Source organism: Symphalangus syndactylus, chromosome 10 (assembly GCF_028878055.3).
Source record: "Symphalangus syndactylus isolate Jambi chromosome 10, NHGRI_mSymSyn1-v2.1_pri, whole genome shotgun sequence".
Classification (NCBI taxonomy): domain Eukaryota; kingdom Metazoa; phylum Chordata; class Mammalia; order Primates; family Hylobatidae; genus Symphalangus; species Symphalangus syndactylus.
Window position 1 is genome coordinate 18,673,563 of NC_072432.2, and position 22,280 is coordinate 18,695,842.

The 22,280-nt window shown below is 43.3% G+C and overlaps 1 protein-coding gene across 7 annotated transcripts in view; it reads left to right on the forward strand.

The window, feature by feature from the left end:
* FRMD4A (FERM domain containing 4A) overlaps positions 1 to 22,280 on the forward strand; it is a 695,719-nt gene that overhangs the window by 547,540 nt on the left and 125,899 nt on the right. For all 7 annotated transcript variants that reach the window (XM_055296556.2, XM_055296557.2, XM_055296555.2 and 4 more), the window contains one exon: positions 10,570 to 10,654. In XM_055296556.2, coding sequence (XP_055152531.1) covers positions 10,570 to 10,654 — 85 coding nt within the window. The remainder of the gene's footprint in view (positions 1 to 10,569; positions 10,655 to 22,280) is intronic.

Genomic DNA, 22,280 nt, shown 5'->3' on the forward strand with positions numbered 1-22,280 from the left:
ATCTACATACCACATGTCTAGGTAGCCTTCGTGGCAAAGCAGAATCGAACCACCTGATAAAAGAGGGCCATGGTAGGCTGGACATGGTGGTTCATGCCTGTAGTTTGGGAGGGCAAGGTGGGCAGATCACCTGAAGTTAGGAGGTTGAGACCAGCCCTGCCAACATGGTGAAACCCCATCTCTACTAAAAATACAAAAATTAGACAGGAATGATGGTGCGTGCCTGTAATCCCAGCTACTTGGGAGGCTGAGGCAGGAGAATCACTTGAACCCAGGAGGCAGAGATCGCAGTGAGCAGAGATTGTGCCACTGCACTCCAGCCTGGGCAACAGAGCAAGACCCCATCTCACAAAAAAAAAAAAAAAAAAGAAAGAAAGAAACAGAGGGTCATAGAAAAGAAAACTAACTACCTGAAGGTACATTTTAGAAAGTCAGAGAATGGAGGTTTAACACTGCATGGCTGAGTTCCCCACGTTGGGCTATTATTTGGGATTTATATATTCTTCTGATATAATACATATGCAAAACACCAGGCAGAATCATCACTTCCATTCAACAGATTAGGAAAATATAAGACCCAAATATATTAAATAATGTGAATTGGAACTCAGAGCCCCTCTCCATCCGCTAAGCCAGACAGCATCTCCTCTATAAGCATTTCCTCTGCAGAGGCCCTGAGGCCAGTATCAGGCTGCAGGAGGTTTTGGGGACGGTGGAAGGGAGGACTCAGATCCTGCCTTCATTGACCCGTCATTCAGCCTAAGAGGGGCCTGGTCCATCCAGTTTTTCATCCAACAAATCACCAGGAATGATCCCAGGTGGCTTCAGGGTCTTAATAATTACCCAGAAAGGATAAAGGTCAGAGAGACGGGAACTATCCATTATTCAGCACCTGTCCATTGCTAAGGCTGATTGTTAATCTTCACAGCAACCCTGGAAGCAGGTCTGATTATTCCGAATTAAAAAAAAGGAGATGGGGGCCCAGGATGGTCCATAAATTCTTCCCCAGCATGGCTAATAAGTTACGAAGGCGAGAGGAGATCTCATCTGTTTGGTCAGGTCTGACTCCAGTCTTTGTGTCTGTCCTCCCCTACTGCACGCCGTCTGTCTCCACAGGGGAAAAGTGACATCCTCCTCCAATGTGGCATTCCCAAGAGATCCTGTGTATCCCTTCACTGTCGCAGCCTGCCAAGACCTGTGGCCAGAGGTCTCCACTGTTCCCTGTATAGGCGGGGCCAGGAGCAGCGAAGTCAAAGGCGGCAACCCCAGCCCTCTTTGTGACCCACACTTGGCCATGTTTGCGGAACCAGCATCCGCCTGCAAAGATGGTGTTCAGGACAGGTGCACACCACCACGAGTGACAGAGCCACCGCCAGGCCTGCCAGCCTGGTTCCAGCACTACCCAACCCAGAGCTCCCTTGGCAGAGCACCCCGGCACAGGGACAGTCACAGTCACAGGTCTTGGCAGGCTGCCGCTCTGAAGGGATACCCTGGATATCTTGGAAATGCCACATTGGAGGAGGAAGAGCCATCTCAAATGGTAAAGCAAGAATTTTCAGGACCTGAGACATTTGCTGTTGGTCTCACTTGAAAAGGTCTTGCCATTTTCTGCATTTTCTGACACTGTGGACACCCGTGGGAAGGTGTTCTTTGAACTGTGCTTTTGTGTCTCCAAGAAAGAAAACTTCAGGGTCCACTTGCACCTGGTCATCACCCTGAGCTGTGTCACTCCCGAGACTTACAAGCCCGAATCCACCATCATCCCAGCTGTAGCATGCAGCAGCCTGCTCACTGCTCTTCCTGTGTTGTTTCTGCATCATCATCCATGCCTTCTTTTATGGGCTCACAGATGTCCCTTGAGATGTCCCTTGGCATAAGCACTGCTCTAGGGGCCAAGGACAGAGCAGTGAACAGAACTGATAAACCCTGTCCTCAGGCAATTTCACGTCCATTTCTTCCAGCTTCTGAGATCCTATCAGCCCTGCCCGTCCTATTTTTTTTGCCAATTCAGTGCAAATCCGTTGTGCACCATTCCAACTACTTCCTGAGCCTGGACCACACCTCCCTTTGCTGCTCACACTTTCTCTGTCTCTCCCTTTCTCTCTCTCACACACACACCCACCCCCAGGGTTGGACTGGTCCCGCCACACACACACACACACACCTTTTATTTCTACCCCCGAGCTTCTGAGTGTGTTCAGGAAAATGCTCATGCAACTTCAGGTTGGTTCATGGTTATTGTGATGAATCCCACACAGATCATCAGTATCTCTAGCCAGTTCTGCCAGGGGTGCCTGCTCAGGGTCTCTGTTCCCCACTGTGGTTTTACCTCTTGCTTCAGGTCCCAGATACTCAAGGCTTTTGCTCTAAGGAGATGTTGCTGCTTATGTTTCTGCAGAGAAAACGAAAGCCAGCACCAGGGAGCTCCTAGTCCTACTTGTTTACCCACAAACTTAATTGTATCTTTAGCTGTGTTTTTGTGGCCTCTCAACCCACTTACTGCACACACGCAAATGCATGAGCATCTCAGAGGAAGACCCTTAGCCCATCATCCAGCACTCACTGATCCACGTGTACCTCAGTCCCAGCCCCTTCTGACACCTCACAGAGCTTCTCCCTCGAGCCTTTCCTCTCTTTTTCTCTATCTTCTCCGCCATAGATTCCTCCCCTTTCTGACCACGTCCCAATCTAACTGAAGAAAACGCCCTCTGTGATGCACAGCCTCCTCCAGCCAGTGCCCTCTGCTACCCCTTCTGCTCTTCTCACAGCAACCGCCAAGAGATGGGTCTGCACTTGCTGTCACCCCCTCCCCACAGGCCTCTCATTCCTCATTCTGTGGCCATCCAGCTTCTGGTGCCATCATACCCCCTGGTCACTGGAGGTCTCTTGCCCCTAGCTCCACAGGCGTGCTTCTGCCCTGCTCCGATGTGGCCTCTGTGGCTCTGGGCTCATTCGAACATGCTTCCTTTCCGTTCCCCCTGGCTCTGTGGCACTACACTCTCCTGGGCCACCTCCTCTTTGTCCCCTCTGTCCCTGGCTCAGGGCAGGTTCCCTGCTTTGCTCTGCTGTCCTTCGAGCCCTGTTGTCCACGAGGTCGCGTCTTGCTTGTCTTCTCTCCCTGCACCTTCCCCTGGTGTGATTTCACCCCCGTCCACAGCTACCAGTGCAGTCTCTGCTGGAGACTCTCCCTCCTCTGCCCCAGTCCCGACCTCTCTCCCGAGCTCCAGGCTGTCTCCACTGATTGGCATTTCCTCACAGATGCAGCTGGAATCTAATGATGTCGTCGTCTTTCTGCCTCCAAATGTGCTCCCCTTTCAGTGTCACCTCCTTGTCTTTGTGATGGGCACCATCACCCATGCAGCCCCCAAAACCAGAGACTTGGGAGTCAACCTTGACCTCACCGCTCCCTCCCACTTGCCTCCTGCTGTTCCCTCAGTCACTACTCGCTGTTATTCCTGCATCTTAAACAGCTCCCTATCCATCCCTTACTCTCCATACGCAGCCTAATAGTAATTAGGGCTTCCATAAGCCTCTCCTGGACTCAAGATCTCCTTGTTCATCTCTGCATCTGGTCTTGATCCCTTCCAAACTCCCCTATATGAAGACACTGAGCATCTTTCTAGAATTCTCATCTGATCCTTGCTCATGATTTTTTTCCAGCTTCCCATTATCCTCAGAAAAGGACATCTTCAGTGTGACTTGTATGATGTGACTTCTGCTTAACTGTCCAGCCTCACTTCTTCCCAATCCCCTCACCACACAACACACACATACACACACACACACACACACACACACACACACACACACACACTATAAGCAGCCAGAAACGGTCAATATATGACCAAGAGCACCCTGAACTGCAAAGCATTGTTTAGTGCTATAAGGCTTGGGAACAAAGTCTCTCTGATATTGTTCACCAGGCAAGCTTTAGAAATAGGTCAAGAAAAAAATAAGGAAAATATACACACCCAAGGAAGTCTGCGTCGTGTGTGTGTGTGTGTGTGTGTGTGTGTGTGTGTGTAGTCTTTTTATAGGCACAACTTTGTGCTCAGAATGAAACCTACATGTCTGGATTATTCTTTAATTACATATTCTTCTACCAAGTGTCCCTGTAGTTCTGATCATCTAAACTCCTTGTAAGAAAATAAACAGAGATTAGATTTGCCTCTTCAAACTTTGAGTTTCACAGACAATAAACTGAAGCAAGTAGCAAAAAAATAAGAGAGGAGAAGCCTGATCGGGGAGGAAGGATTTTACAGCCAAGTCCACAGGCCGGATTCTTGGTATCTTCCCTGGCTGATGGAGACAGCAGCTGCTACTTCCTGTCACTCGCAATAACAATGATGGCATGGATCTAAAATGAGGTTCCTGCTAACCAGAACTTGCTATATTTCAGCTAGGTGTCCCAGTTAAGATTTTAGAGGCATTGAGATTCTAAGCATCAGAGGCTTGGCTGCAGAAACTCACAGCTTATTGCTTTCATTATCATGGCTCTTATTTGCCACCAAGAGTAGGCATTTTAAATGTGACATTTGTGTTCATTACAAAATGAAATCACTGGTCCATTTAATTAACACTTGCTGTAAATATTCAGTGATTCCCAAGTGCCCAGGGCTGGATGGGGAAGGGAAAGGGAGAGCAGTGGGGATGGAGGAGGAGACCTGGCTGATGTCAGCTGGCTGGGCCCTTGCCATCTGACTAGGCGGTGTTCAGTCTGTTGCAATCAGAAGCTTTCACTTCTCAAAGAAGGGGACGGGACTCCCTGAGGCTTTAGAGGCTGTTTAATATTTAATAAGCTCAAACACATAAACACAGAGCACCTATTTATTTCTCCTTCAGACTCTCTGATAAAATATTCTCGGATCAGGATCATCTGAGCTAGTCTGGGTGGGCTGTTGCTTATGGAGTCAGGAAACCTCTTAGCAAGGTCTGCGCTCCATCTAGAGTGTTCCTTTAGACTCAAATAGATGCCCTAAGATTCAGTCCTGCTAAATGTGCCCCAAAAACCCGTTGAAAATGTAGGTCTGATTATGATTCAGCTGTGGTGAGGCCAGCAGATGAGGAGAGGACAGACATTGAAAAGATTGTCACTCAGTTCCTGGGAGGAGGGGCCACACCATGCCACGCAGGGCCATGTGGGAGGCACTGGGGTTAGTCAGGAGGCAGGGGAGCCAGGAAACAACTGGGCAAGAGCAGTTTTTGTGGTTTCTGTGGGGAGGAGCGGGCAAGGCTGGGAGAGCAGGCTTGGGATTGGCTAGTTTAAATAATTTCAGCGGGCTTTGCAGCATGAGGGCTGCCCCTAGTTGTCTGGTACGTGTCCCTAGGGTGATGAGGGCGGGGGAATAGTGGCCCTGGGTGTGAGAGCCCAGAGGTGGTGGGAGGGGATCCTGGATCCATGGTGACATGTGGAAGTCTTGGGGTCTGGAAATTGGCTAACCCTGGCACTAGCAATCCCTCCAGGCCCAGCAAGGCCGCAGACATCCAAGCATCATAAAGCCATGGTCAATACACAGCCAGACTGGGAACTGTCCATGCAGACCCTCTGAATCCGAGACACAACCTTCATTTATTTCCCTGGTTACCCGGAGACCTGGAATGTTCTTTGTGAACCGTGGAAGCACTCCCTGCTCCACACTGGTAGTTAAGGAAATGCAACATTGCCACCTACTGCTGAGGCTCTCCTGAAAATCAGAAAAAGAACCCACTTTTTTTTTTTTTTTGAGACAGATCTGCCTGCCTCAGCCTCCCAAAGTGCTGGGATTACAGGCATGCCAGGCCAAAAACTATGTCAGCCAAAAACTGAATTTAAAAAAAAAAAAAGAAGAGGCTGGCCTGTAATCCAAGTACTTTGGGAGGTCAAGGTAGGACGATTACTTGAGCTCAGGAGTTCAAGACCAGCCTGGGCAACATAGTGAGACCCCATCTCGACAGAAAATAAAAAATTAGTCAGCATGGTGGCTTATATCTGTAGTCCCAGCTATTTGGGAGACTTAGGCAGATGGGTCACTTGATCCCAGGAGATCGAGGCTGCAGTGAACTGTGGTTGCACACTGCACTCCAGCCTGAGTGATAGAGCAAGACCCCATCTCAAAAAAAAGAAGAAAATTTTGACTTTGAATCCAAACCATCAGCCCTCCCCATCTTCCCAGAAGGCTCTCGTCCCTGGTGCCCCCAGCATGCACCAGGCCTCTCTGGGCGTGCTGGTGGAGAGGTCTGAGCTCTGTTTCTCTGCAGGCATTTTTGACTCAGCAGTTCCCTGGCAGGGAGGGAAAGCTCAGGATGAGCTCCACACCCTCTCCTAACAGAACAATGACATGACAGGCCCGCAACTCACAGCGTTTTCCAGGCTGTCGTCTTGGTGATAAAAGTTAACAGAAAACTGCTTTCCACTTCTGTCGAGAGGAGATGATTTTTTTTTTCTTCATCTCAGAATATGTGTGTTATTTCCTGTACCTTCTCTGCCCCTTTTATGGCCAGACAACATAGAGCTTGGTGGAAATGAAAGCAGTCGCAGAGATGGAGCATTTGTCACCTCGGTTCAGCTTCCCATTATTTGAGAGTGGAAACGAAAAGGGAAGCGTTATATTTTCTTAATATACTATTCACGAGAAAATTGGGGTGGGGGAGGCAGGATGTCTTTACTCTTTACTTTTTAAGAACTAAAGCAAATGAGATTCTTTTAAGAAACGTATGGCATTACTTTGAAAATTAAGTTATTTCAGACCTTATAAGAACTTAGACTCAAAATCATTATTAGAGCACGAAGGCCGCTGTCAACTTCAGGAGGTTTCTGTTAATATTCTGGTGTTAGGATTGCTTTCTCTCTTCCTTCCCTCCCCTTTCTCTCCCTTTCCTCCCTTTTCCTTCTTTTCCTTCCTTTAGTTTCTTTTATTATTCTGACCCCTTTGCAAAGGATGTAGATTTATTTATTTATTTTTGAGACGGAGTTTCGCTGTCGTTGCCCAGGCTGGAGTGCAATGGCATGACCTCAGCTGACTGCAACCTCCGCCTCCCAGGTTCAAGCGATTCTCCTGCCTCAGCCTCCCAAGTAGCTGGGATTACGGGTGTCCACCACCACGCCTGGCTAATTTTTTGTATTTTTAGTAGCGACAGGCTTTCACCATGTTGGCCAGGCTGGTCTCGAACTCCTGACCTCAGTTGATCCATACGTCTTGGCCTCCCAAAGTGCTGGGATTACAGGCAAGAGCTACCATATAGATTTATTTTTTGAAAATCAAATCATTAAAAAGTCAGGAAACAACAGGTGCTGGAGAGGATATGGAGAAATAGGAACACTTTTACACTGTTGGTGGGACTGTAAACTAGTTCAACCATTGTGGAAGACAGTGTGGTGATTCCTCAAGGATCTAGAACTAGAAATACCATTTGACCCAGCCATCCCATTACTGGGTATATACCCAAAGGATTATAAATCATGCTGCTATAAAGACACATGCACACGTATATTTATTGTGGCACTATTCACAACAGCAAAGACTTGGAACCAACCCAGGTGTCCATCAGTGGTAGACTGGATTAAGAAAATGTGGCACATATACACCATGGAATACTATGCAGCCATAACAAAGGATGAGTTCATGTCCTTTGTAGGGACATGGATGAAGCTGGAAACCATGATTCTGAGCAAACTATCACAAGGACAGAAAACCAAACACTGCATGTTCTTACTCATAGGTGGGAATTGAACACTGAGAACACTTGGACACAGGGTGGGGAACATCACATTCCGGGGCCTGTCGTGGGGTGGGGGGTGGGGGGAGGAAAGCATTAGGAGATATACCTAATGTAAATGATGAGTTAATGGGTGCAGCACACCAACATGGCACACGTATACATATGTAACAAACCTGCACGTTGTGCATGTGTACCCTAGAACTTAAAGTATAATAAAAAATAATAATAACAAAGTAAAAAGAAATTATAAAAATAAAAAAATTTTTAAAAAGTAAATCAAATCATATCAAATTTATTTTGCTCTGAGATGTAAAATTTGCTACTGCAATTCTGCTCTCCATTCTTAGAGAACTAAAAGTTGCTTAACTTTACTGTGCCTCTGAGACCATGGTGGGCCCTATATGAAGACCTTGGTGATATAAGACACCTGCTCCAGAAGCAGGGGGCAGGTGCTTGGCAGGGGCAGGGGTTATGGGCAGAGATCAGCCAGTCCATTAATTTTCAGGCTCTACAAGTATGAGGGCCACTGTGTAATTCCTCCAAATTTTGTAGAACCTGAGATAATAATTGTACTAATGATATCCGTGGATTGAGAAAATTTAATGTCTGAAGTTACTCCGAATTCACTCACCAATTTCAAAAAAACTTGAATTGTATTCATCACAGCAGCCTCTGCACACATTTGAAAAATCATAGAAAGCTTTATTTATTTATTTAGTGTGTAGACAAGAGGTTGCAAGCTGGTGGGCCATGGGCTTGATGTAGCCTACAGACATGGGTTTTTATCTTCATGTTTATCCAACAGTAGCATTATTATCCTTCAGGTATGGTAAAGGATCCTTTTTTTTTTTTTTTTTTTTGAGATAGAATCTCCCTCTGTTGTCCAGGCTGGAGTGAGTGCAGTGGCACCATCTCGGCTCACTGCAACCTCCTCCTCCTGGGTTCAAGCGATTCTTCTGCCTCAGCCTCCCAAGTAGCTAGGATTACAGGCACCCACCCCCACCCCTGGCTAATTTTTATATTTTTAGTAGAGACAGGGGTTTCACCATGTTGGCCAGGCTGGTTTCGAACTCCTGACCTTGGGTGATTCCCCCCACCTCAGCCTCCCAAAGTGCTGGGATTACAGGTGTGAGCCACAGCGCCTGGCCAATTATGGATAAATCCTTTTATCTTTTACCATACCTGAAGGATAACGCTACCATTGAGCTTTCCTTTCTAAAAAGACACATGAGGTCCTGTATCTCCAATGTAGGAACTCTCCTCCTCTTCTGTTTCCCACTGGAATCTAAAAGTATCATTTGAGATTGGAAATTCCAAGTTGTTGCCCCTCAGGTGATTGTACTGATTAGAAGAAGTCATTTTTAAATTAATTACTATAAATGAATAGAACTTCTTGAAGCTAAGGGCATCATTTTGTTTGCCTTATACGATGTTGGTCTCTTGTTTTTGCTGCCGTTGTTGTTGTTTACATTGGAGTCAGTTTCCAATATTTAAAAACCAGTGGACTTCTTAGGTAGAGAACCACTTCTTTTACAGTCTGAAGAACAGAAGCCTGGCAGGATGACGTGACTGCCCTGAGTCACCCAGAGCTGGGGACGCCATCACTGCTCTCTGACTCCCTCCAGAGGATTCTGGCCCTCAGATTATAACACTGTTCTAGAAAACTGTAGTACTTGTTTCTTCTCATTTCACCTTCTGCCTCTTCTTGGTGAACCCAGTTTCCAAGAGCCCCAGGTACCCAGCACTCTTCTAGTCCACCCTAAGGGTTGCCACACCTTCTCAGAGCCTTCTTCCCTCCAAGATGTTGCATTTCAACTTTTCACCCCTCTTCCTTTCAACTCCTAGTCCTTCAGTGTGGCTGGTCATTAGACAGTACAAGCGCCTTATCTCATTAAAGAATTTAATGAACTCCAAAGTCAATATTATAAAGGCATATTTAGTGTAAACTTAAATAACGTGAGCGTGTTTCATCTTGAAAATATCTATAAGCTCCATCTAGATGAAATCCGATTCTCATTTGGCTTAATATGCATTAATATCACAGTGTTAAGAACACTTTGCATAGCTCTCTGAATGTGCAGAAATCAAATCACACTTCACCACCTTCGGGAGTAGTAGCAACCATTTCAAAGAAAGCTGTGATTAAGAAAAAGAAATTATCTTTTAAAAATCCAACTTGGCTGGGCACGGTGGCTTACATCTATGACCCCAGCATTTCGGGGGGCTGAGTTGGGCAGATAACTTGAGCCCAGCCTGAGCAACAAAGGAAGACTCCGTATCTCCAAAAAAACAAACACAAAGAAACAAAAAAAATTAGTCCGGTGTGGTGGTATGCAACTGTGGTCTCAGCTACTCAGGAAGCTGAGGCAGGAAGATTGCTTGAGCCTGGGAGGTCAAGGCTGCAGTAAGCCATGTACCACTGCACTCCAGCCTGGGCAACAGAGTGAGACCCTGTCTCTCTGAAAAAACAAAAAGAAAAAGAAGAAAAGAAAATCCAACTCAATGACAATTTAGGACAAACAAGCAATGTGATAAAAACAAATAACGTTATGTAAAATTAGAAAGCAGATAGGACAAAGTAAGCAGAGGCCCAGTTTTAGAATTTGTTCTTACAAGTTGGTGGCTGGCAGACCCAGTTCTTTGGCTATGGTGAGGCCCATTAGGCCTGACAGTCCTAACCCACTATCAAAACTCCAAAAACACAGTTTGTCCTCCATAGGGGATCATAGAAAAACCATGGATGGTGCCTTTTTCCTTTGTTTATTTAGGATGGGGAGTGCCAGCTTGCATCTCAGATCGTGTAGCTCTAGAGAGCGCTTTATTTTCTGGGCCTGCTGTTCCTGTGGTTCACGCACCGTTTTTCTCTTCCAGGTTCTATATAGAAAGCATTTCATACCTGAAGGATAATGCCACCATCGAGCTTTTCTTTCTGAACGCGAAGTCCTGCATCTACAAGGTAGGAATTCCCTCTCCCTCCGTTTCCCTCTGAAACCTGAAAGTATCCTTTGAAGCTGGCAATTCCAAAGTGTTACCCCTTAGGCCATTTTATTGATTAGGATAAGTCATTTATAAATGAATTACTATAAATAAATGGAATGTTATGAAGCTAACAGCACCATTTAATAATGTGATTCCTGACCGGGCGCGGTGGCTGACTCCTGTAATCCCAACACTTTGGGAGGCCGAGGCGGGCGTATCACGAGGTCAAGAGATTGAGACTATCCTGGCCAACATGGTGAAATCCTGTCTCTACTAAAAATATAAAAATTAGCTGGGCATGGTGGCGCATGCCCGTAGTCCCAGCTACTTGGGAGGCTGAGGCAGGTGAATTGCTTGAACCTGGGAGGTGGAGGTTGCAGTGAGCCAAGATCGCACAACTGCACTGCAGCCTGGAGACGGGCGGAGACTCCATCTCAAAAAAAAAAAAAAAAAAAAAAAAAAGGAATAATAATAATGTGATTCCTTTCATCCATGGCTGTGTTTCTGGCTCTGTGGACATGTTTCCTAACCTTATTTTAAAGGTCTCCTGATTTTAAAGGTTTCTTTGTCAACTGAGACAAAGGTGAAAAACCTCGACAAGTATGACAAATGCACTAGTCAACTTAGACAGGTCTTGCAGGTAGGAATGAGCTTCTTATAACCAATATGTGTATATTTGACCATTTTTAGATGGTCTGGCAGCATCTTTCAAAGGGATGCTATTATTGCTTTTAGTGAGACAGTTTCTTTTTTAAAAAATTGTAGTAAAATGCACACAAATTTACTAGCTCAACCATTTTTGAAAATATTTTCATATTTCCATAGGTTTTTGGGGGATAGGTGGTATTTAGTTATATGAGTAAGTTCTTTAGTGGTGATTTGTGAGACTTTGGTGCACCCATCACTTGAGCAGCATACACGGAATTTAGTTTGTAGTCTCAGCCATTTTTAAGTGTGCAGTTCAGTGGCATTAAGTACATTCACAGTGTTGTATAACCATCCCTACCGTCGTTCACCCAAGAACTCTTTTCATCTGCTAACTGAAACTCTAGACTCATTAAACAACTCCCCTTCCCCACTTTCCTCAGCCCCTGGCAACCACTACTTTTTGTCTGTATGAATTTAACCACTCTAGTACTTCACATAAGTGGAATCATATAGTATTTGTCCTTTTGTGTCTGGCTTACTTTACCTAGCATAATGGCCTCAAGGTTCATCCATGTTGGCTGTGTGTGGTGGCTCATGCCTGTAATCCCAGCACTTTGGGAGGCCGAGGCAGGTGGATTACCTGAGATCAGGAGTTTGAGACTAGCCTGGCCAACATGGCGGAACCCTGTCTCTATTAAAAATACAAAAATTAGCCAGATTTGGTGGTTCGTGCCTGTGATTCTAGGTATTTGGGAGGCTGAGGCAGGAGAATCTCTTGAACCCGGGAGGTGGAAGTTACAGTGAGCTGAGCGTACCACTGCACTCCAGCCTGGGCAATAGAGCAAAATTCTGTCTCAAAAAAAAAAAAAAAAAAATGTCATCCATGTTGTACCATGTGTCAGAATTTCCTTCCTTTTTTTTTTTTTTTTTTTAAATTTTTAAGACAGGGTCTCTCTGTCGCCCAGGCTGGAGTTCAGTGGTGCGATCTTGGCTCACTGCAACCTCCACCTCCCGGGTTCAAGTGATCCTCCCACCTCACCCTCCTAAGTAGCTGGGACTACAGGTGTGTGCCACCACATCCAGCTAACTTTTGTATTTCTTTATAGAGACAGGATTTTGGCATGTTGACCAGGCTGGTCTCGAACTTCTGGGCTCAGGTGATCTGCCTGCCTTGGCCTTCCAAAGTGCTAGGATTACAGATGTGGGCCACCATGCTTGGCTGCCTTCCTTTTTAAGGCTAAATAACATTTTATTGTATGTGTAGATCACCTTTTGTTGATCCATTCATCCATCAAAAGACACGGGTTATTTCCATCTTTTGCCTATCACGAATAATGCCGTTATGAACATGGATGTTTAAATATCTCCTTGAGACCCTATTCCCAGTTATTTGGCGTATATACCTATAAGTGGTATTACCAGATCATAGGGTACTTCTGTTTTTCATTTTTTGAGGAACCATCCCTACTGTTTTCCATAGCAGCTGCACCATTTTACATTCCTACCAGCAGCGCCCAAGGGTTCCAATTTCTCCACATCCTCTCCAACATTTGTTATTTTCTGTTTTGTTTTATTAAATTAATAACCGTCCCAATGGGTGTGAGGTGTATCTCATCGTGGTTTGGATTTGCATTTCCCTGGTGACTAGCGATGTTGAGCATGTTTCCGCATGTTATCGACCATTTGTGTATCTTCTTTAGAAAAAAAGTCTGTTCAAGAGATGATTCCTAATTGAGAGCAAGAGCCCCTTGTCCTGTATCCAATTGTTCCATAAGCTTGTAGTGTCTCCTTTTGTGGGATAACCCAAAATGCCTACACCCCTTTCCAGCACACACCTCCTCCCTGGGAAGATGGACTTGGCAGAATATCACTGAGGTTAGGAACTGAGACTAAAAGAACATTTTTATTTATTTATTTATGTATTTTTACACAGTCTCACTCTGTTGCCCAGGCTGGAGTACAGTGGCACAATCTCAGCTCACTGCAGCCTCTGCCTCCCAGGTTCAAGCGATTCTCCCACCTCAGTCTCCTGAGTAAATGGGATTACCGGTGTGCAGCACCATGTCCGGCTAGTTTTTGTATTTTTAGTAGAGATGGGGTTTCGCCATGTTGCCCAGGCTGGTCTCAAACACCTGACCTCAAGTTGATCCATCCATCTTGGCTTCCCAAAGTGCTGGGATTACAGGTGTCAGCCACCGTGCCCGGCCCTAAAAGAACATTTTAAAAAAGAAACACCCACTCCACTGGCTACCCCCGGCATGCACATAATGAATGCAATGAATGTCTCATGAATGCAACCTCCATCACACCCCCTTAGGGCTGCTCATTAACAGTAATAGACAAGAACGGTTCATTCCTACAAAGTTTACATGATGTGTAGTCTTGTTGCTGAGTGCTTTATGCGAATTGTTTAACTGAGTCTTCACAATGCCCTTTGAGATAGACACTGCTTTTTTTTTTGAGAGTGAATTTTGCATACGTTTATTGATGGTAATTAATTTGGAGGCCAAAATGCATTCTATCTTGAAATAAATCAAATAATACTAAACCTAGGATTTCCCCTTACTCTAAAAATTTAATTAACAAGAAGCAGAAGAGTTTGAGGTATACACCAGCTGACTAATGTAGGGCCACAGAAAGCAAATTAACAGATGTTTTTCTGAATTCACAGCTTAAGTTCTGCCTCTTATACCTGGGTAAAATGTCAGGGACTCGTCTGAAGTCCTGAAGTGTGAGGATTAGTTAGAATAAACATTCTACTAAGGAATTTAAGGGTAGTGCATTCAGTCAGGGCAAATTCCAGATGGACAAACCAGAGAACTTTCAAGTGAAGATTTGATGGGTTTAGCCATTCTTGTGATCTCAGTAAGGAATTTTCTCTTGGTTATCAGGACGCTGATGGAAGATTAAATAAGTCTTTTTTTTTTTTTTTTTTTTTCTTGGAAATGGAGTCTCACTCTGTCGCCCAGGCTAGAGTGTAATGGTGTAACCTCGGCTCACTGCAACCTCTGGGTTCAAGCAATTCTCCTGCCTCAGCCTCCTGAGTAGGTGGGATTACAGGCACCAGCCACCACACCTGGCTAATTTTTGTATTTTTAGTAGAGATGGGGGTTTCACCATGTTGGTCAAGCTGGTCTCGAACTCCTGACCTCATGATCCACCCACCTCGGCCTCCCAAAGGGCTGAGATTACAGGCATGAGCCACTGCACCCAGCCAATTCTTTTTTTAAATAAGTAAATAAATGTAAAGCCCAGAGTGCCCTGAATTTTCTAGAAAGTTTTTTATTATTACTATACTTTAAGTTCTTTGATACATGTGCAGAACATGCAGGTTTGTTACATAGGTATACATGTGCCATGATGGTTTGCTGCACCCATCAACCTGAGAGATAGATGCTGCTTTTTATCCCTGTTTTCTCAGGGATCACATACCTAATGAATGGCCAGGCTACAGTGCACCCTGGAGGGAGGCTCTCCTCGTACACTTGTCTGTGAGGTGTTCGATGGATGGATTCAAAGGAGTCTAGGGAGATACCGCTGCCTGGATTTTAAAATGTAATTAAACTCAGGCCCTAGGGATTGCAAAAACCCATTAAACCTTAACACACACACACACACACACACACACACACACACACACGTTGGAATGATATTATCAGCCATCACTTTCCTTCTGGAAGTACCTCAACACATTCACTGCACAGAATAGTTCCACCAAGTACAAATGTCCAGAATAATAGAGGGCCTGGTGATTATCAAATTCAGTTCTGTGAAAAGACCTCATCTTGGGACAGTCGCTGAGCCAGGACTTAAACTGGGCTCAAACCCAGCTCACTAAGAGGACAGCATTTTGGGGTTTTGCCGAATGGAGGGAAAAGATACCATAATGCAGTTCCAGGTACTTTCAGATTCTTTCCTCTAAGACTCCGTTTTCTCATTATAAAGTGGAAATAATAATACTAAACTTACACACAGATTGTAAGAGTATCTGGTATTTTTTTTTAATGAATGTGAAAGCGCTTTGAAACCAAGTTCAGAAATGAAAGGTGAGCAGTTTCCACCAGGTGGCAGCCTTGGGCAGCAAAGTAAATGAATGGCAAGGCTGAACCCGCGAAATCACTCTCGAGCAGGGCAAGTAAAAAATTGTCCCCGGCCCACGCCTGTAATCCCAGCACTTTGGGAGGCCGAGGCGGGTGGATCACGAGGTCAGGAGTTCGAGACCAGCCTGACCAACATGGTGAAACACCATCTCTACTAAAAATACAAAAGTTAGCCGGGCATGGTGGCAGGCGCCTGTAATCCCAGCTACTCAGGAGGCTCAGTCAGGAGAATTGCTTGAGCGAACCCAGGAGGCTGAGGTTGCAGTGAGCCGAGATCGTGTGTGCCATTGCACTCCAGCCTGGGTGCCAGAGCGAGACTCCTTATCAAAAAAAAAAAAGTAATTGACCCAAAGGCTACTTGGGCAGACGCTTGAGGAAAGGGAAAGGAATTGCGTTCAGTACTGTCTTGTTCCAAATGCTGAGCTGGCACTGAAGGCCTCTGAACATCATGCACGCCTAGGACTTTGCGATTCAGGGAAAATTAAAAAGAATAAATGTCAGAACTAAATACTACAGATGCCCTGAGTAGAGGTGACAACACCTTTGCAGCCAGTCACATTTAGGATCAAGGTCCCGACAGCATCAGGCCACATGCTAAATGTCACCCCAGAACCCAGCCCTCTCTTCTCAAAATCTTTCCTTGGGCTTGGGCACATAAATGACCACAAATGACCAAGGGACAGCTTCTTTCAAGTTGATATAGGAGACCAAGTCTCATCCCAAGGCCCCTTGTCTCCCTCCCGTGATCAAGAATAATATTTTCATTTGTTTTTTTTTTTGTACAAATTGCCATTTAAATTTATTTTAAAGTTTTTTATATATACTATGATATTTGAGCCTCAGCATCTCTGTGTGAGATGGAGCGAGAATCGCTAGCTTTCCAGAGGAGGAAGTAGGTACAGAGAGGCTAAGTGACTCAGAAACAAAGGACTGGAGGATGGCTGGATAGCCTGTGTAACCTGTGTCAGTGTAAAGATCATGAAAGGCACTGCTGAGTGATTGAGAGTTCAGCTTTTGCTGTCGGGCAGACCCAGGTTCTTTTCCCAGTCCTGCCCCTTGGTAAAAGGGATCAATGTGGGCACCTCCTGTAACGTGTCCAAGCTTCCCTTTCCTCTCTAATTGAGCAAGGATGTTATAAGGCTGTAACCACAACCTTCTTGGGAAGATGCAGTGAGATAAAGCCTGCAAAGTTCTTAGTCCCATGCCAGGCATGTGATTAGCTAGTTGGATTTAGGCCCAAGGTTTTTTCTCTTGGCTGTGATTCAATTTGTGCCACCCACACGGGCCCCTGGCGCTTTGGGGGCCTTGAAGAGCCCAGAGGGTGGTGTTAGACCCGGATAACCCATCCCGATGCTGATCCCGGATACCTGGGTTTACCCAGCGTGGGTTTAATATCTGCTCCCTCCCTGTCTCTTGGGGAATGGTTCCTACCGTATATTAAAATCTAAGTTGTCAAGGTAAAATAAGCCGCTTATTTTTGCTTTTTCAAAGTTCAATTTCATTCACTTTTTAAAGTATTAATATTTGTTTCTATCAAAGTAGTATATGACATGATTTAAGAGTCAAATGGTTCCACAAGGCTTATTATGACAAACAGCCTTCTCCCCACAACTCCTGCTACTTGCAACAGTTTTAGCTGTTTCTTCTTGTATTTGCCTCCATATAGCTAAATAATTGACACAGGGCATTATTCTTTGATTGATTCATTTTTAGATTGTTGAATTCCTGTTAAGATGGATGAAGATGGCCAGGCACAGTTGCTCACGCCTATGATACCAGCACTTTGGGAGGCTGAGGTGGGAGGATCACTTGATCTTAGGAGCTTGAGACCAGCCTGGGCAACATAGTGAGATCCCTTCTCTACAAAAAACACAAAAATTAGTCGGGTGTGGTGGCACATGCCTATAGTCCCAGCTTCTCTGGAGGGTAAGGTGGGAGGATTGCCTGAGCCCCAAAGGTGGAGGTTGCAGTGAGTCCAAGAGTCCAGATCACACTACTACACTCCAGCCTGGTGGACAGAGCGAGACTTTGTCTCAAAAAAAAAAGAAAAAAAAGGATGTAGATTTAGATTATAACCACCCACATTTTATTTCCTTTTGTTTTCTCAATATGGTGATAGCACAATTCTGGCTTAAAGCCATAGTCATCAGCATGACATTATCGTGACTAATCTAAGTAGTATCCTGTGGTTGCAGCTCGTTTTTTAGACAACCCATTGTTTTACCCAAAGGGAATACTTGCCTTGCTTTCACTTATTTAGTTTCTACATACCCTTCACTTTTCTCCCAAAAGTTCCTATGGATTCCCAGATGTCCACCAATATTAATTTCCAGCTACATCAGATAGTTCTCGTTCCTCTTTGGTTTGATTTTGGTTGCTGTGGCAGCTGCTACTGCTGTTGTTTTTCCAGGACCTCCCTCTTAGACTCCTCCATCCTCCTGCTCCAGCCTGGACCTGGTCTCATGCAGAGTCTCAACCTGGGATGCCTCATCCCCATCAGGGACTTTCCTTCTCCCTCACTCTGTAATGGATCCTCTCTTTCCCGGATCCGGAGTCTTCCTGTTTTTTGTTTTACCCCATTGTTTCGCTGGAGAACATCCTGCAATCAATCCAGAGAAAGCACATATGGGAAGTAAAATGTTTGGATCCTGGCATATCTGAAAAAGTCTTCATTCTAGCTTCGTATCTAATGAATAGTTTGACTGGATATAGAAATATACAAAAAAAAAATTCTCTCAGAATACCAAAGGTGTTGCTCCGGAAAAGCCCACCATCCTATCCATTGTATGTGACACCCCCTCGGGCCCCCCAACAGTGGGATCCTTTGGGAACTCCTTTTTGCTCCTTCTGATCTAAAATTTCAGGATGGGTGCCCTGATGTGGGTCTTTGTAAATCCATTGTACCCCGTGTTCAATGGGCACTTTTAGTCTGGAGATGTGACTTGCGTTCTTTTTTAGTTGTGAGGTTCTTTTTGGATTGTTGCTTTGACATCTTCTCCCCTCTGGCCTGTGTCCTTTCTTTCCAGAATTCCTGTTTATCAAATGCTGGGCAAGATCTCCCGCTCTGATACCTTGTCTCTCCAGCTGTCTATCTCTGTCTTTTTATTCTACTTTATGGGAGGCTTTGTCAGTATTTATTTACTTTAATCTCTTCTCTGGACTTTTTAACCTTTGCCATTATGGTTTTTTTTTTTTTAATTTCTAAGAGTTTCTTTATATTATCTGAGTTTTTAATATTATGCTATTATTGTTTCCAGGAACATACTATTCTCTTTTGTCACTCTGATAATATTAGTTATCATTATTATTCTGTGTTTCCTTCCAGCTCTTTTTTTCTGGTTTATTTGTGTTGGTTTCTCTTTCCTGTACAAGGCTTCCTCAGTTGTCTGCTGGCCCGGGTCTGTTGCTTCACACTTAGAAACTAAGCGGATGCTCCATTTCAGGGTGGGATGGTTCCCCAGTGGGTGTCCCTGTGATGTGATCCCGTCACAAGCTGGTTCTTTCCCTGGGGAACCCCAAATATCAGTGTCTTGGTATCTGGACGTCTTTCCTCTCTGGCTCTCCATTCTCTCCAGGGAAAACCCTTCCCTTCCTGCCTGGGACATGTCCTCCCACATCCAGGGATCGGGAGGGAACAGTCTTCACACTGGGCATAGAATTCCATGTAATTCCTGCACTTCCGGTCCACTTCATCCCTGCTTCCTGTTCTTCTTCAGAGAATGAACCTCTCATCTCTTTAATAGCAGAAAGGCGAGGAAAGGTGTTGGGCTTTGTTTTGCTATTTTTCCCAAATTGTGAACACTGCCTTCCTACCTTCCTCTCTCTTTCCCAGCAGGCAGGAGGCATGGCCACAGCGGACGCCCATCTCACTTTCTCTTCCCTTCCGCCCCCCTACTTTATACAATAGAGCAGGAAAATGTAGTCATAGTCTATACAAGTTGCAGAAAATTAAAATATGGATATGAGACAGCGGGGCTGTCTTTGTGTGCTTCAGGTGGAGCAGGAGGAAGTGTGGAGTAGGATTCCCGCATGGTCCAACGGTGTTTCTGATGTGCTTGAACTCACTAAGGAGACAGGTGGGTGATAGAGAGGACATTGGCCAGGGTGTGGATACATCTCATTTAGAAATGTGAGTCCCGTCCTATGGGAAACTCCCACAGGAAGCCTGCCTGGAATGTTGCGCGTTCCCTGGAAAGAGACCGATGAGATGGCACAGCTCTCCCGCCAAGTCTTTTCCATCTGCTCCTCTCCCTCTTCCGGTGTGGCTTCCAACAGCCAAGTGAAGGTGCCCATCCATCAGCCCCTGCAGGAGGCAGCGGACTTGTCCCATGAGATGGGAGCGAATCAGGGAATGAGGACCCTCAGCTCTTCCTGCACCTTCTGGCTTCAGGATTGAATCCTGCCTATTCTGGGTTCTGCACTGACAGAAGAAAATTATCCACCATCAAAAATTAGTCATCACAGTGATGTCTGAAAGCTTTGCAAACATAGGCCATAAAATGACAAAGTCTGTTTAGTTTTTTATCAGAAAGATTTCCATAAATTATACATCTTACAGTTATAAGAGAAATCAAGAAATCGCCAGCTCCTGATCTTCTTCACATGCAAACCTTCAGAGAGAAAAGAAAATTGGTGCTCACATTGAAAGACTTTTCCATTCAGTTCCTCAGAGAAGTACTTTGATAGTTCCTTGATTGAGGTTAGGTGGCGTGAGTGGCTGTCAGAATGACTGGATGCACCATCAGTATCATCCAAAAGGCCACCAAGGTGGCTAACTAGGAGAAAGGGCTGTATTGGCAGTACCAGTTTGCAAGCTGAGAAGAGAAAGTCTCCAGCGTGGACTGAAGGTGCTCTTCTTGAAGAGGGGAAGGGCAGGTTGGATTTTATGCCTTACAGTGTTCGTATTACATAGTAGAGTCATACACATTCAGCAGGTTTGGGGAAAAGTTATGCATAGTTACGAAGGAGTGTCGAGTGTGTGTGCCATAGGTAGACATATAGGTGACATACGTACCATGTTTACTTTGGGATGGGGTTTTTGTTTTGGTTTTTTAAATTTTTAATTGTTGTGGGTACATAGTAGGTGTCTATATTTATGGGGTACATGAGATATTTTGATACAGGCATGTAACATGTAATAACCACATCAGGGCAAATGGAGTATCCACCCCCTCAAGCATTTATCCTTTGTGTTACAAACAATCTACTTCTACTCTTTTACTTATACTAAAATGTACAATTCAATCATTACTGACTACAGTTACCCTTTTGTGCTATCAAATACTAGGTCTTATTCATTCTTTCCAATTTTTTTGTACCCATTAACGATCCCCACCTCTCCCACCCTCACTACCCTTCCCAGCCTCTTTCTATTCTCTGTCTGCATGAGTTCAATGGTTTTCGTTTTTAGCTCCCACAAATAAGTGAGAAAATACGAACTTTGTCTTTCTGTGCCTGGCCTATTTCACTTAACGTCATGACCTCCCGTTCCTTCCTGGGGTGGCTTTTAGCATTAAAATGAGGTGGAATTCGAGGCTCTTTACCTCACCAGGTGAACTACAGGACACAAAGACAGTTTGTGTGCAGCCTCTGCGAACTGCTGAAACTGGCGTAAAGTCTGCAGTAGCTCCTCAGAAGAGAATGTTTGTAAGGCTGGCACCCTGTCCAGTCAGAGTTGTAATGGTCTGGGTTGTAAACCAGCGTTAACAGCTCCTATTGGCAGAGAGTTTAGCCACAGAAATTGAGAAATGTGCTAGGCCAGCTGGCCCTGAACCCTCGACCTGTAGGTAACTTAACCTTAGAGTCTCGTGTAGTTGATAAAGGGGCATCTATTCTGGTCTCTAAGATCACATCAGGAATCTAATATTTTACCTGTATAAATTTGCCCTTGCCCAAAGGGATTGGCTATGAATTCTTTATTTATTTGTTATTATATAATTATATAATAATATATTATTATATAATTATATATAATATAATTATATAATAATATATAACATATTATATAATTATATTATATATAATTATATAATAATATATTATTATATAATTATATATAATATAATTATATAATAATATATTATTATATAATTATATATAATATAATTATATAATAATATATTATTATATAATTATATATAATATAATTATATAATATGTTATATATTATTATATATTATAAAATATTTATAATTATATATTATATATTATATAATATTTATATATTATGTATATAATTATATATTATATATTTACATATTATATATAATTATATATTATATATTTTTATATTATATATAATTATATATTATATATTTATATATTATATATATTATTATATATTTATATATAATATTATATAATATTATATAATATTATATAACATATTATATAACGTATTATGTAATATATTATATAACATGTTATATAATATATAACATGTTATATAACATGTTATATAATATATAAATATTATATAACATGTTATATAACATGTTATATAATATATAAATATTATATAATATGTTATATAACATATTAATATATTATATAATATATTACATACTATTTATATAATATATAAATATTATATAACATATTATATAATATATTACATAATATGTTATATATTATATAATATATTACATAATATAATATATTACATAATATGTTATATAATATTTATATATTATATAACATGTTATATAATATATAACATGTTACATAATATATTATATAATATATAGATATTATATAACATGTTATATAAATATTATATGTTATATAATATATATTTACTTTTATATATTTTTATATATATTATTTTATATATATTATTTACTTTTATATATTTTT